The sequence below is a fragment of the Coffea eugenioides genome, chromosome 2, assembly GCF_003713205.1.
Source record: "Coffea eugenioides isolate CCC68of chromosome 2, Ceug_1.0, whole genome shotgun sequence".
In the NCBI taxonomy this organism is placed as follows: domain Eukaryota; kingdom Viridiplantae; phylum Streptophyta; class Magnoliopsida; order Gentianales; family Rubiaceae; genus Coffea; species Coffea eugenioides.
The window spans coordinates 46,911,555-46,927,288 of record NC_040036.1 but is presented as its reverse complement, the minus strand read 5'-3'; the positions used below and the strand labels follow the sequence as shown (position 1 = coordinate 46,927,288).

The window sequence follows — 15,734 nt, the reverse complement described above, 5'->3', positions numbered from 1 at the left end:
TTCAAGAGATTTTCTTTCCAGAACTTGAAATTTGTGCCATTCAGCATAGGAATATTATTGATGTTGGTAGTAATATTTGTAAGATCATTTGCAATTCAACAAAAAATATAAAATAATTAAAACAAACTAACATAGACCAAAATAATAATAAATTCAAATGATGGTAACCCATCTCAAGATACCGATGTTTCATTAATATTTTGTCTTTGGACAAAATATTAACTTCTAAGTGATATCTTGGCACAGTAATAAATACTGACAATAATAACATGTCAAAAAATAAATTTTCCTTTGAACCAATTTATAATTCACATGTAACAAATCGAATAATTATCACGTGTTTATTACCACAAATGCACATGCAATTTTGTTAAACATTGACCTTCCTTTAGGCCAATTAATATTCGCAAAATTACAAGTATCTAACTAGTTATATTCTAAAATAAATTAATTTCCACAATAGAGATCACTTTGGTGGCATATTATTTCAATTAATTTATTTCAAAATATATATAATCATATCAATATTCAAATTTAAAATTACACAAATTACACAAAAATTTTGATCGAAGTTAACTTTGGTCAACTTTGGTCAAAACATAGTCAAATCTGGTCAAACCAATCAAATCTCATCATGATACCAGTCAATTGGATCAAGACTTATTGGACCAAAGTCCATATCCATAATTTGACCCAAATTTATCATTTAAACCCAAAATTTTCTTAAAGTCCATAATGCCTTTTAAGACTATATATTTAATGGACCAATCTTGTGGATTTTATAAGATTTAAATATCTTATTTAATTTTATTAGAGTTCACTTAAATTAGAGAAATCCTAATTTTCTTAACATATTAATAAATTACATATCATGCAGGTCCTACCAAATATTTTGTTAATCAAAACTCTTGAATGAATAAACTAACAAAACAAACTAAGAAAAGGACGAACAACTTTCTGCAACCAGAAATCAAGTTAATTTATACCATGGAAAGTATGTGGGTCCCACATAATTATGACCTGTGCCAACATATCAAGAGTTTCACAAAATTCAACAATCAATCAAGACAAGCACGTGATCTTGGAATCATGTGTATTTGAACCATATGCTAACTAATCGTAACAAACAAAGCAAATATGTGTACTTGATTGTGCATCATGCTTATTGATTTCGGCAAACTCATGGATTCATATATAACCAAAAGCAATGAATTGGATAGTGTAAATTTACCAAAAATATAAGCAAACAAATTACATTAAAATCACAATTCAAGATTGTCAACCGCCGCACAATCAAAATAAAAATAATTCTAGTGAAAAAAAACTTGAAAAACTATGAATTATTTAAAACCAAATTATTTTCTAATAATCAACCATATCCTGCTCTGATACCACTTGTTGGGGTGGTTGTTTCAATTTAACTTTTGGTGAAAACCAACACCTAGTAAATCCAAAATCTTTATGGCGATCATTAAGAAATAAATTAACAATAAAATTGGAGAAGCGTACCTGGATTTATATTGACAAACTAGTACTTGAATCCCTAGAGATTTTGGGGTGGCCTTCCAAGTCAATACGTATTTACTAATTCTTGAGAGAGTCCTTTAATTTCTCTCTGGTATCTTTCTTGACGATGGGATATCAGAAAAAAACTATTTTGTGGTACTAGAAAATACGACAATAAGAACTCGTGTGATTTGGAGATCATAACCTAATTTATAGATAACATTCATGTTACCTTTTGGATTCCAATTTCAACCCATTATAGAAATAGAAATTACCCTTAAGTTTCTACATAATAAAGGCCCACATCCTATTAGATAAATTAAAATTCAAAACATAATTGATCACTTTAATTGGACTTAACCTTATTTGACAGTTTACAACACATAATTATTCACATATAAGTCCAACGTTATATTAAGGATCCAACAAGCATCACTACCAATTGCTGCTAGCAATTGTCGAGGAAAAGTCCTTTTTTATGTGGCATCCATGAGCCCCAACGATTGGCCTACATGCAGTTAGAAAACTATCCTTCAAAGGTCCTAGACAGCAATAGAATCTGAGAAACCTTAGATTTTCCTCATGTTCAGAAGGAGTAAACTCTATTTCTCCAATTCTAATGCATATTCTCGTTTTATAGCATATTGCTTGTCAAAGGACCCCTGTATCAATTGTGATGCTTTTACCCTAGCTCTATATGCCTTGGACTCGGTAATTTTAGCATGATATTCTTCATCAGTTATTTGCCTCAATGCACCAAGGGGCATCTTTGGGTTACTCTTTATTCTATCCACATACCTGTTAGCCACCCAATCTGCACTCATCCAGTTATTTTTTCATACATGCGCACAGCAGAATGTTCGAGCTTCATCCTCTTCACAACTAGATCTGTAGAACCCACAGACTTTTGAATAGCAACATATAAAAACCACTTACGCGGATTCCACACTTTGCCCTTAGTTTCTTATGCTCATTTTTGTATAAGCTAATAGGCTTCCGGTGCAAATAGAATAGTTTTTCACTGCAGCTTAAATTCAGGTGCATCTGTAAATCTTTGCCCTTAGTTTCTTATGCTCATTTTTGTATAAGCTAATAGGCTTCCCGGTGCAAATAGAATAGTTTTTCACTGCAGCTTAAATTCAGGTGCATCTGTAAATCTTTGCCCCCACCTTGAGTTCTAGGTCTTTGCATTCATTGTCAGGTTTATAATCTGTATATGTAACATCTACATGTGGATTATTTTCATCATCATCCGAGGAACCAATATTGCTATTCAAGCCCTCACTAATATTATCCTCATCAAACAGACTCAAGAATTCCCCTTCTCCAACATCTGCACCATTTTCACTATCTCCATTCCTTTTCTTTTTCCCCACATTTGTCTCTTGATTATCTAGACTTTCATTTATGGATTGATCTTCCACAAATACATCAAAAAGGTAATCATCATAGCCATATTCACCATAATTAGCAAACGTAGCACCATCATAATTATTGTCACCTGTGCTTGCATTATCTTCTACATTCTTATAACTACCTTTGACCTTGCTCCTTTTGACCAAATTTTCCAACAATTGTTGCCTCCCCATGCAACTCTCTAGTGTTAATCTGTTCATTTTCTCTAACAGTCTCTTTTTTACTTTGTTTGGGATCATTCTTAACCACAACATTATTCTCCCTAACAATTCCTCCAGTCCTGTCCAATAAGTCTATCAAGCATCCATCCTGTTCATGTGATCTATTAGACTCTGAGTTATAGTTTTGTACAACCGGGGAATTAGAATCACAGTAAATTTCCATCAACTTATGTGTCATTACATACTTACAAAACAAGCTCACATCACGGCCCCCCCTCAGTTCTTTCAAACCTGTATTTAAATCCCTTCCGGGTTCTAGATAGTAGTAGAAAAACGTTTCCCTGTGAGCCAAATCCTTAAGCATTTCTCCTATTTCTTCCACTGACATCTTATCAATATCACACTGGTCAACATAATCAATCTTCCCACCTACATAAGCCATTTTTTTTCCACAACGAAAGTGATCACCATGATGCAATTTTATACTAAAATTATCATCCTCAATAACTGCATAAGGAAATAATGCAATATACACATATAAGTTGTCTATAGCAGTAATACAATTTACAAATTGCAATATACATATACCCGTTTACAACTTTCCATATCAACTAGTATTTGGTAACATTAGAAAAAAAAAACAAAAAAAAACAAGTGGTCCCTTTGTCTTCCCGGTGCAAGACAAACCCCACTAGACTATTAAAAAGTTAAAACACTAAAATCAAATAAAAGATGCATATCAGTTGCATCTACAATTCGTCACAAAATGGTCCTATTGTTTACAAGCAAACAAGATTCTTAATAGGCACATTTCATAGCTCTATTGTCAACCTTTTTTCTTTTCTCTCTAATCACCCAAGACATTTTCCATATTTTGCAGAGATTTAGATGGGAAACTCGATAAAACTCTTTTATGGTTTGAAATTGGGACTTCTAGGTTTGATTATCTGAAGTTTGAAGAGGAATTTAGTGGGAGTCGATTTGAATGAGAAATAAGTTCATCTAATACAAATAAGGGTTTTAGTCTATTGTGGGGATGAGTGAGACGAAATATCTTTTTTGTCCCTATAAAGTACACTTGACTCTCACTTGACTACAATTCTGTCTAACTTAACCAGACAATTTGACAGAATCCAATTGTTTAGTCGGCAGGTTGACGCAAAAAAAAAAAGTTTTATGGTTTCAATGAGAATCTTTAAAAGTTTAGTGGGCTCTAGTGCACTTTACCCTAATATAAATGTATCGGAATCAAGGGCTTAAGATGGAGAAAGGAAATATATCGTGGTCGGAATTTTGTGATCTACTGTTTAAGAGATTTTGCAGAAAAAAGAATCTAGGATGTGGTGGAAGAATTCAACAAATTGCAGTAGAAGAGCAGTTTGGAGTATTATTAGGAGAAATTTGAAGACCTCCAAGCGCTCACACTAATAAGAAATTCTCAACTCATTTTTGTTTCGAGTTTCATTGGTGGTTTAAAGGATGAAATTAAATGTATGCTTAAGAAGTTGCAAATTGAGAAGCTAAACATTTCAGGGTCCAATTACAAGAATAGTCACTCAAAGTATAAAGCAAGAATTTGAAGGGTAACAGTAAAACTCCATAGATAAAAGTTTGGATAATTCAGAAATCAAGGTCCTAGAGCATTCCTATAAGATTCCTATTCCTAAAGCCTTCAAGGATGCGAGCGACGCATCAAAGATGACCAAGAAAATTTTCTCACAAGGAATCCAATTCATAAAAAAAATTATGGCCCATTTTCAAGTGTGGAGAAAAATATGGAATAGGGCACCAGTGTAAAGTAGAAATATCTAAATCTTATGCTTTCTTAAGTAGATGAGGATGCCGAATTCGTGGACACCTTGGGCGAACAAGATGAAAAGACAGGAAATCCTGGCGAGTAGATAGAATTGTCATTACATGCTTTATCTGAGGATTTGAGAAGAAAAACCATCACATTGCAGGAGGACATTGGTGGAATTCCATTTCATATTCTAGTGGACATGGGCAGTTCGGATTCCTGTATCAGTCATCATTTGGTAAGAGGACTTGAACTATCTTATATATGTAATAACTAAATGTATCAAAATGAATGAGTCGGACGAATTTGGGCAAGTCATAATTGAATAATGGATGTAATTGAGTCAACTAATTTACATCTATTTAATAAATATGTCAAAATGAGTCACCCACTATAACCATTTAATAAATGAGTATGGTTATACTCAATTACCTATTTATGACTCATTTAAAATTTTATTATTTATTTATTTTTTTGCATGTTGTTTGATAAGAAATAATGACATTTTATTATTATTAGACTGGTAGAAAATTCAAATTTATCTGCTTAACATCCATTAAAAATTGATTTTAAATGTATAATTAATTTTAAATTGATATCAATAAGTGAGTCGAATAAAAATTTATTTAGATTCATTCAAAATCATTGCATACCCAAGTCTACTTATTAGTGGGCAGGTCAATGTAATTGAATTGTGACCGGCACCTCTAGTAGTAACCAACACATTGACTATGATAGATCCAGTGTCACAGGCTATGTTAAATGTCCTAAAATATTATGGTCTACTAATCACTATAGATTTAGCTTTGATATGAGGATTGCGGAGTTGGTCGGTTGGGATGTTATATTGAGTGTGGACTCAATGACTTATTATAGTCCTATCGCTTTTGACTGTCAAACGCTCAATATAATTCTCTACGGTGAATTAAGAAAAATTATATTACAAGGGCTGAGACGAATTTAATAAGAGAATTCATTCAATACAAAAAAGGTTGTTATGCTATGCAGCAGGAAGAAAAACATCATCAGGAGGATCACCCTGTGGAATTGGTTCCATAAATCAATCAATTTAAAGGATTTTTACCTAAGAATAGTTTGGGGCACGCTATTGCTGTGAAGTCAGAAGCACATTAAACCATACAGGTATCCTCACTCTCAAAAATCAGAAAAAATAATAAAAAAAGAGCAAGTAATAGGGATGCTTGCTAGATGAATTATCAGGTATAGCAACAGTCCTTTTGCATCTCTTGCGTTACAAGTTAAAGAAGAAAGATGGATCGTAGCGCTTTTGTGTGGATTACAGATACTAAATCAATTAACTATCAAAGATGAGTATCCTATTCCAAATAAAAGAAGTACTGAATGAATTATGTGGAGCTAAGTTTTTAATAATGCTGGATTTTAGAACAGGATACCACCAACCAATAGTCAAGCCTCAAGATATTCATAAAACTACATTTCAAACTCATGAAGGATATTATGATTTTTTGGTTATGCCTTTTAGTTTGACCAATGCTCCAGCCACTTTTCATTCATTAATGAATCAAGTTTTGAGTCTTATCTATGAACATTTGTTTTGATATTCTTTGACGATGTTCTAGTTCTACACTGCAACAACGTCTAGAATATTTGGACATTGTCTGAAAGTTTTACAAGATAATCATTGTATGCAAAGCAAAGTAAGTGCTATTTTGCTCAAACATAAATTAAATATTTGGGACATATTATCTCAGCAAAAGGGGCGAGTATGAATGAGATAAAAATAGAGGATGTTATTAATTGCCCTATACTTCATTCTGTTAAGTCCTTAAAGAGGATTTCTGGGCCTCACAGGCTACTACAGAAGATTCTTAAGCATCATGGATCAATTTGTAAACCATTGACTGATCAGTTACAAAAGAATAGTTTTTTTAAGCTAAAAAGGAGGATAGTTTTATAAGGAATGAAACTGCACAACAGGCCTGTGAGAAAATTAAAGCTTGTCATGTGTACTGCTCTAATTCTGAGGTTGGCTGACTTCAATAAAACATTTGTTGTTGAAAATGATGCTAGCAATAATATAAGGGCAGTGTTGCAACAGGAATCTTAACCTATTGCTTACCTTAGCGTAGGCTTGCCTATCAAGAATCTAGCATTATCCGTGTAAGAGAAGGAATTGCTGGCCGTGGTGTTAGCTGCTACAAAGTGGAGATACTACTTAGTAGGTAACCATTTCCATATTAAGACTAATTACTAGTCTCTGAAATTTTTGCGGGAACAAAAGTTAAACTACTCCCCTGCAACACAATTTGTTGACAAAATTACTGGGCTTGGATTACGAAATACAAGTGGTTAAAAAGAGATATGAGAATAAAGCTACAAATTCTTTGTCCAGAAAAAATGCTAACAGAATCAGAGGAAATGCAAGAAAATTCATTATTTGCAGTCACTTCTATGAAGTTTAGATGGACGAGTTGTATATTCTTCTTTTATTGGAGGATACTCTTGAAATACTCTTCACTTGGAGGTTCCCCAAGTGAGCCGGGGGAATCTGATGGGGACTGAACCACCATCAGACCAGACGGGTGCACCACACACCCATATGGATTTAGAACAAACCTTATATTGAGGCACATTGATGGGAGGCAAGGTTTGAACCCTTGACCCCCCACTCCACAATTAATGTGGTGGCCAACTCCTCTAAAGGAAGTTGGTTACTCTTGAAATACTTTACATAAGCTAAATCAGTATTTCACTCCGAAGGCATGAGACAATCTAGTTATTTACGGTGATACTTGTCAAAGATATAAAGAAGAGCATGTACCATATCCAAGGTTGTTGAAACTAATGCCGGTTCTCGAAAAAGTTTCGGAACATTTGACTATGGATTTCATAGAAAAGTTGCCCTATATGGGTATGTTCCATCCTATTTGCCCTTAGGACCTTATGAGGATTCAATCATACCTACCGCAACTGATATAATGCAGGAGAGAACAAGGATAATACATAGTATTAAAGAGCAGCTCTCAAAAGCTAGACAGAGAACGAAATTCTTTGTTGATAAACATAGGATAGAAAGATCATTTACAATTGGAGATGTGGTGTTTCTCAAAATGTAGCCTTTTTAGCAACAATCAGTATCAATCCGGAAGAATCTAAAGTTGTCAAAAAAGTATTATGGACTTCTTGAAGTTTTGGAGAAAGTAAAGCCAGTGGCATGTAAACTTAAGTTGCATGTAGGAGATTTATTACATCTATCATTTCATGTTTTACTTCCCAAAAAAAGGTTGATTTGGGAAAAAATTTTCTGCTACTTCCCCTTAATATGGTACTTAAGATCAATCCATAATGGAACCCAAATCAATTCTTTAAATGACGGTAATCCACCGAGATTCTCAGCTACTGATTAAATATGTCGTAAAATGGTATCACGTTGATGCTAGTAATGCCTCTTGGGAAGACCTTCTTTTACCAGTAACCAGTTTCTCATTTCCAGCCTTGAGGACAATGCTTGTGTTAAGGAAGAGGCAATTGTCTATTCTTGTAGTTGTAATCAGTTAATTGGATGATGTTAGAAAGTAGTTATAGTTAGAAACAGAGACAGTTAGTTTGTTACATAACTGATCAATATCTCATTGTTATATGCAAGAAGCCGATGTACACAATCTTAAGCAAATGAATGAATAACAATTTTGTTTCTCACTTTCTCTCTCAATTTCTTCCATATTTTCTCTCAGTTCCTTCTTCTTATTCTCTGTCACTCTCAGACCAGTTCTCAGTTAACCAATTCTGCACTTATTCTTAATCGAAGAAATGCCATAGTCTTCGATCTTGACAGTTTTATGTGTGAGGGATCAGTGTGAGCTGCAACCTTGAACATTGATTAGGAAGGCTCCGTGGGTTGTTTTGGTGATGATTGAGTCATCAATGGTGGTGATTAGGTTATAGTATTAGTGTATTGTGGCGTGTAGGGCAGTAAAGTCAGTGTCACAAAATATAAAACTCACCAACCTTGTGTGCATGAGAAAGAGAGTACATGTTTGCGCAACGGATCTTCTGTACCAAACCCTGTCTCACATTTTGTCCCACTCCTTAGGATCCCGCCAAGTGTCCCTTAATAAACCAAACCCTCAAACAACCCAACTCGGACCATATTAATCGATTAATCGGACAGAAAACTTAAACCCATTCAATCTTTATAACCAAACCGATTAAAATAAAAACTCTTTAACCAAAATCACAATTTATCAACAAAAAAAACCCTAAAACCCAAACAACCTCTGTCCTCTCTTCATCGTCTTCACCAACTTTCTAGGACCAGTTTCCTCGCACTGATTTGTGTTCCATACCATAAATACCTCCAACAGTCATCATTCAGTTAAATACTATCATTATTTGTTGCAGGGAGATAGGGGGAGAGAGGGGCTATGCGTATTTTTCTTTTTAAATGACGTCCTAATTGAAGAAAAAAGATACAATGGCGAAGCAGCAGCAGCAGCAATGGAATGCCTGTCGTAATGGTAGTGGGGGAGCGATTGATAATAGCAGTTGTATCAGGTTACACAGGAGCAATGGCAATAGCAATAGCAATGGCAATGGCAAGAGTTTCTCCCTTTTCTTCCCCTCCTCATGTCTACCAAATTGGTTCAAATGTATACAGACAACAACAACATAGAGATCGCCCGCCGGTTGTTTGACAAATTGTCTGAACCAAACGTGTTCGCTTGGACTGCTATCATTTCGTTCTACTCGCGAAATGGGACTTTTAACGAGTGCATATTCACTTACAAAGAAATGAAATTCAAGGGCGTGTTGCCTGATAATTCAAGGGCTTTGCCTATTCGGTATTTTCTCAAATGGAATCGAGGGATTTGGTATCATGGAATACAATGATTCGAGCCTTTGGAATACAATATCGCTTGAGTGAATCAAGATCTCAACCTAACAAGCAAAATGATTCCATGAGGGTAACCTAACAATTATGCAATGTAGTTAGATGTAGTGGTATCATTAATTATGTGGTCCTGGCTTTTCTTCAAGGTGCGTAATTGCAAATGTAATCGATAGTTAAGCCCTTCAAAAACCGAAGTTAAAGTCATTGTCTTGTAACATTAGATCATCTTTTACATGAATTTTCACTATTCTACTAAAATTCAACAACGTTCCTCTTTTGTATTTCAATTCAAAAGGAAAATTCAACAGAAAATCTAGGCAACCGTTTATCAGTATATTTAAACACATAAGTTTGCATAGAAATCACACAAAATGTAGAAATACCGAACGAACAGATACTTCAAAAAAGTGTGGAATATGGATGCACAGGAAAATCATAGACCAAACAGATAGTACACATATTGCCTTCAGATTTGCTAAACTATGAAGAGAGCAATAACAATTTCTAACGTTTCCTTTTTGTATGTTTGTTGCAGCCGGAATTATTGATTGGGTTCTTTGCAGAATTTATAAGAAGAAAAATTTTGGAAAAGCCCTTGATATCAAAGCTGAAGATCAAAGTACCGAGACTGGGACAACGGCTGATGCGGCTAGTTGTGAACCACAGCAAATACAGTTGTCGAAATTCCCAAGGATTTGCTCGCTATCTCATCTATGGGATACGGAGTGCATGGGCACAATTTCACAGCTATTCGGAGACAATTCTTATAATGCAGTCTGCGATAATCAAAACATAGTTAACAGCAATGGAAATCATGTTTCAAGACAATTAGGAGAAGTCCTACATCAGTTCCAGGGAAATCATGTTTCAAGACAATTAGGAGAAGTCCCACAACTATTTACGTGTGCTTTCGTGAAACATACTACTAAAGCATAAAAGCCAAAAACTAAAGCATAGAAGCATATTACTCACAATGGGGCAACTTATGGTGGGCGTCAGTTGTAAATTGCGCAACGGATCATCAAGTTATCTGTTTGAATGGTGAAGATGATGAAGAGAGGACAGAGGTTGTTTGGGTTTTAGGATTTTTTTTGTTGATAAATTGTGATTTTGGTTAAAGAGTTTTTATTTTAATTGGTTTGGTTATAGAGATTGAATGGGTTTAAGTTTTCTGTCCGATTAATCGATTAATATGGTCCGAGTTGGGTTGTTTAAGGGTTTGGTTTATTAAGGGACACTTGGCGGGATCCTAAGGAGTGGGACAGGATGTGAGACAGGGTTTGGTACAGAAGATCCGTTGCGCTTTTGCTCTCCCCCTTTCCTCTTCTCTCTCCCCCATCTCCCTCCCGCACCACCCACTACTACAAAAATAGTCTTTAGTGACACACCTATTATGACACTTTTAGCAAAATGTCATAATACAATCTTAATATGACATGCAATAGGAATGGTCATTAAAAAGGAAAAGAAGACACCATAACGACATCGTAATGCTAGAAACAGATTGAAAAAAAAAATAGAAAATGCTGAAACAAAATGGCGCTCCACTAAGGCGCTTTTTTTTTTTCAGGAAAATTTGTAAGCCCCTCTCCAGAACTTACCTGACCTCAAGATCTACTCTTTCCTCCCCCAATTTTTTCTCTCCGGACATAACCAATCATCCCAATTGAGCCAGAGAACCAATCATGCATCATCATACACAATATCCATTCTCATGCTTTTGCACCTTATCTCATCGCACCATTTTTCACCTCTCTAAGTAACTCGTAGATCCGTGGTTTGATTGCGAAGAGGAATTAGGGCATTCGAACCTAGTGATAATTAGGACATTTGAAGATAGAGGAAGGCAAGATTGTGGTGGCAGACAAACGGTTAGTCTGCATTTGGTTTTTGAAAGTTATTTGCTTTTTGTGCCTAATTTTTCCATCTCTTGATTCAATTTTCTGTTGAGTTTTCCTTGCAAAATTAGGTTAGAAATTTAGGTTTGTAAGGCTAACACCCTGATATTAAGTGGGTTATTTTGTTTTTCATAAGTTTGGACTGATTTCAAGCATTTAGTGTTATATTTTTCCGGCCAAAAATGTGAAGTCTAATAATATTTGCTATGTGTTTGCTGTTTTGCCAGAAAGAAACTTTCAAAATATAGCTGCCCCATTTGAATAGTTGTTTAACCAGTTTTAATGCTGCTGGTTGAACTTGAAGATGCTTAAATTATGTGCTCCTAAACAGGGCAACATTGGGCGATACTTGAGTTGTTGGTAATTACCAAGTTCTTGGATTCGGATTCTGATTGTGATAAGAAACCAAATAGAGTTTAAGAAACTTTATTAGTCTAGTTTAAGCATCTTATTTTCAGCTTTGTTCATTCTTCATTTGATGGCTCTTGGAATTTGGTTTATTTGTTCTTCCTTGTAATTGGATTTTGGGATTTTGTTAGGAAGATAGAGAGTCATCAAGAGACTAATAAAGTGCAGTAACATACTTAAGAAAGAGAAAGAATTATTCTGCAAAATTCTAAAAAAAAAAGTTAAAGTTCCTAATGGTTATTCAGCCACAATTTCAAAGTCTGTGCACTTGAAACCTCCTAAACTATCTAGACTTAAGAGTCATGATAATTACATTTTAATTCAACAACTGTTACCATAATGCTACAGAAATCTTCTTCCAAAATCAGTGCAGTCTCCCTTGATAAAGTTGTCCAACTACTTTAGAGATTTGTGTTCTAAAACATTTTGTCCTAGAGAACTTGTTCAAATGAAAAGTGAAATTACTATTGTGCTATGCCAGTTGGAGCGTGTGTTTCTACCATCTTTATTTGTTGTAATGGTTCATTTGACCATTCATTTAGCAACTGAGGCAAGAATAATTGTTCCAGTATACTATCATTGGATGTATCCAATTGAAAGATAATTATCATAAGTTTAAAATTTCATCTTTTTTTTCTTAATGTGATTAGTCTTATTATAACATATTATTTTGTAATTATCTCATGTACCTATGCACATTGAAGAATTATGTTTGAAATAGAAGTCGGACTGATAGTTAGAATGCAAAAGAGTACCTAATTAATGAGTGTAAATCACTGAAATTTGGGTTGATTTTGTAGTATTATGTAATGAATTTCTGTTTAGGAGTTGCTCTCTTGTGTATGATTTTCACAAACTTTATAAAATTGATACTTTCAAGGTTGGGGATGAAGTTACAATAAGGAGCATAATTGATCCAAATAGAATTTTGGCTGTTGGAGAGGTTAGAAGTTTGGATCCTACGACTAAAGTTGGTGACACACCTTTGGGGTCACGTTGGTGTGAAGTTCATGTGAATGTGCCTGTGGAGAGTAATGAGGAGTTGATGAGGCCATACCGTAATTTTCGAAAGATTAGAGATGCAATTGGAGTGGCTATTGTTTGGCCAATAAATCTGGTACTCTTTTGTCATACCTTTACTATTTGTCTAATGTAGTTATTATTTGTTTTCTAATGTTAAAACTGTAAAACAAGACTTGTGTGAATTGTAATTTGTCTTGTTTGGTTTACAACACTTGTAGGTGAGTATTGAAGAAAATTAAAGCAACATTGGGTCAAGTGGCAGTTTTTTGAAGGCATCTTCCTTGCTTGGTAGTTGAGTTGCTGTCCTGTGCGTCCTTTATATGTACACGACTGATTTAAAACCATCTAAATTAGTATGTAATTTGTAGAGACTTTTGGTGTGGATTGTTTAAATGATGTACTTTTGCTCAAGTTTGGATGATTGTATTGCTTCTGTTATATTATTGTACTAGCTATGTTACAATCCTTCAAAATTTAGGATCTGAGATGCTTGTGCAGCAGGATGAAATGTGGTTTCTAACGTTAGATGATATGCAACAGGAAGTTGGAACACTTTAATTTGGATGCTATACTGACAAGTAGAAAATGTCATAAAAGCCTGATCTAGTTACTCTTCAAAAGTGTCATAATATTTCTATCTACTTATACTAAAAAAGCGTCGTGATATGTTATTGTACCCCAGCATTTCTTGTCATTTGAAAGTGTCATAATAGGCATAGATAATGACATTTAATAATGTCATAATAATGATAAATTGGGACACTTAAAACTATCATAAACCTATTGTGACGCTAGAATGGATGACGCTTTCAGTAGAGCATCATTATAGCCTAAACGTCATGACATAGATCTATAATGACGCTTTTGAATGTCATAAAAGGACATTTTTGTAGTAGTGACCCTTCTTGTCCCCTGTTGCACGATTTGGTAGCATGACTAGATAGTGCGAGGGAGAGGAGGTAGGGAGAAGAGGGGGAGACAGAAAAAACCAAAAAAAAAATGTTGTTGTTGCTGACGTCAATTACTAGCAGAGGTTTTAATGTTGGCGGCAAGTAATTGCCGGCAACTGACGATAGGAAGGGAGTAAGATCAATAGTGAAGTGAGGGAAAAGAAGAGGAGAGGAAAAAAAAGGAAAATGAAAGAAAATGAAAAAAAAATGAAAAAAGTTTTACATCTTAAATTTTTTTTTTCAAATTTTATGATAAATATATAAAAAAAAATTCATTTGCCGAATGAGCCCTTGCCAAACGGGCCACTTGGAATTTCCAGAGAAACATATGATTACGTCCAATTTCTAACAAAAAGGGCAAATTGAACTAAGTTCTAAATTCAAAAAAAAAAAAAAAAAAAAGTTCTCCTGAACTCACCACCCGGAGAACCCAAGACCAAAGACCAAAAAGCAAGCCAGAATAATGGATGACGTGTTGACTCGTTATTTGTTGCTTGGTACTTCACTCGGATCGCTATCTATTACCTAACATTCTCTTCAAATCTCACAGTTCATTTCAATTCCAATCTAACGGTCCATATTTTCCCATTTCATTTCCAAAAATTTCAAAACCCACCGCCAAAAAAATTCGCTAGTCTCCCTCTCCAGTCTCCGCCACCATATAAAGCTCCCAAACCCGGTCCTAATTTTCACAACACTAATCTCATTTGTCTTCTTCCAGATCTACGCACACACTCACGGGTAACTAATTTCTATCTGTTTTCCACTCGCATCAATGGCGCGTACCAAGCAGACTGCTAGGAAGTCCACCGGAGGAAAGGCCCCAAGGAAGCAGCTAGCCACCAAGGCGGCAAGGAAATCAGCTCCGGCAACTGGAGGAGTGAAGAAACCCCATCGTTTCCGTCCAGGAACGGTGGCGCTGAGAGAAATCAGGAAGTACCAGAAGAGTACCGAGCTGTTGATCCGCAAGCTCCCATTTCAGAGGCTGGTGAGGGAAATTGCTCAGGATTTCAAGACTGATCTCCGTTTCCAGAGCAGTGCTGTGGCAGCGTTGCAGGAGGCTGCGGAGGCGTACCTTGTTGGACTGTTTGAGGACACAAATCTGTGCGCCATTCACGCCAAGAGGGTCACAATTATGCCCAAGGATATCCAGCTTGCTAGGAGGATTAGGGGTGAGAGGGCTTAGGGTTTAGAAGTACTACCAAAATTTTTAATGATATTGTGTTTTAGGGTTTGTTGCTAGTTTGGGTAGGGATGGTAGGGTTAGGTGTGTAAATTTGGATGGGTAATCTATGATGGTGGTGTATTCAGTTGTTTCAATTTCAATCAATGAAAGTTTATTTTTCTGTCTCTTTCCTAATTATGGATTTTATTTTCAATAATTTTTGGCTTGTTGTACGAATCACTCCGTAAAATTTTAATTAGATTTCTTTGCTGATGTATTTTGCGTTTAATGAGGTAGAAATGGATTTTGATGAAGAAGCTTACTTCACCCTCCATATTGTTTGCTCTAAATCATTGGCCAAACTTAGAGTTGAATGCAACTATTGTTGTGGATTTATTTTCTAATGCTGTTGGGGCAATTTGATTCAGTTTTTTTTGGTATTAAATATACCGTGTTCAGACATTGTTATCATATAGACTTCCCAATTAACAGAAAGTCGAAGCTCCAGAAGTATCACTACTGTCATCCTATTCTGT

At 35.2% G+C, this 15,734-nt stretch overlaps 1 protein-coding gene across 1 annotated transcript; it reads left to right on the top strand.

Moving 5' to 3' along the window:
* The first annotated feature begins 14,722 nt into the window (after positions 1–14,722).
* Positions 14,723–15,383, top strand: LOC113759755 (histone H3.2). The gene has a single exon (XM_027302330.1). It carries the CDS (start codon positions 14,809–14,811, stop codon positions 15,217–15,219), a length of 411 nt encoding a protein of 136 aa, XP_027158131.1. The 5' UTR covers positions 14,723–14,808; the 3' UTR covers positions 15,220–15,383.
* Positions 15,384–15,734: the final 351 nt, after the last annotated feature.

Excerpts from the sequence above, each read along its gene's own strand:
- LOC113759755 (XM_027302330.1), top strand. The coding sequence starts at position 14,809 with ATGGCGCGTACCAAGCAGACTGCTAGGAAGTCCACCGGAGGAAAGGCC.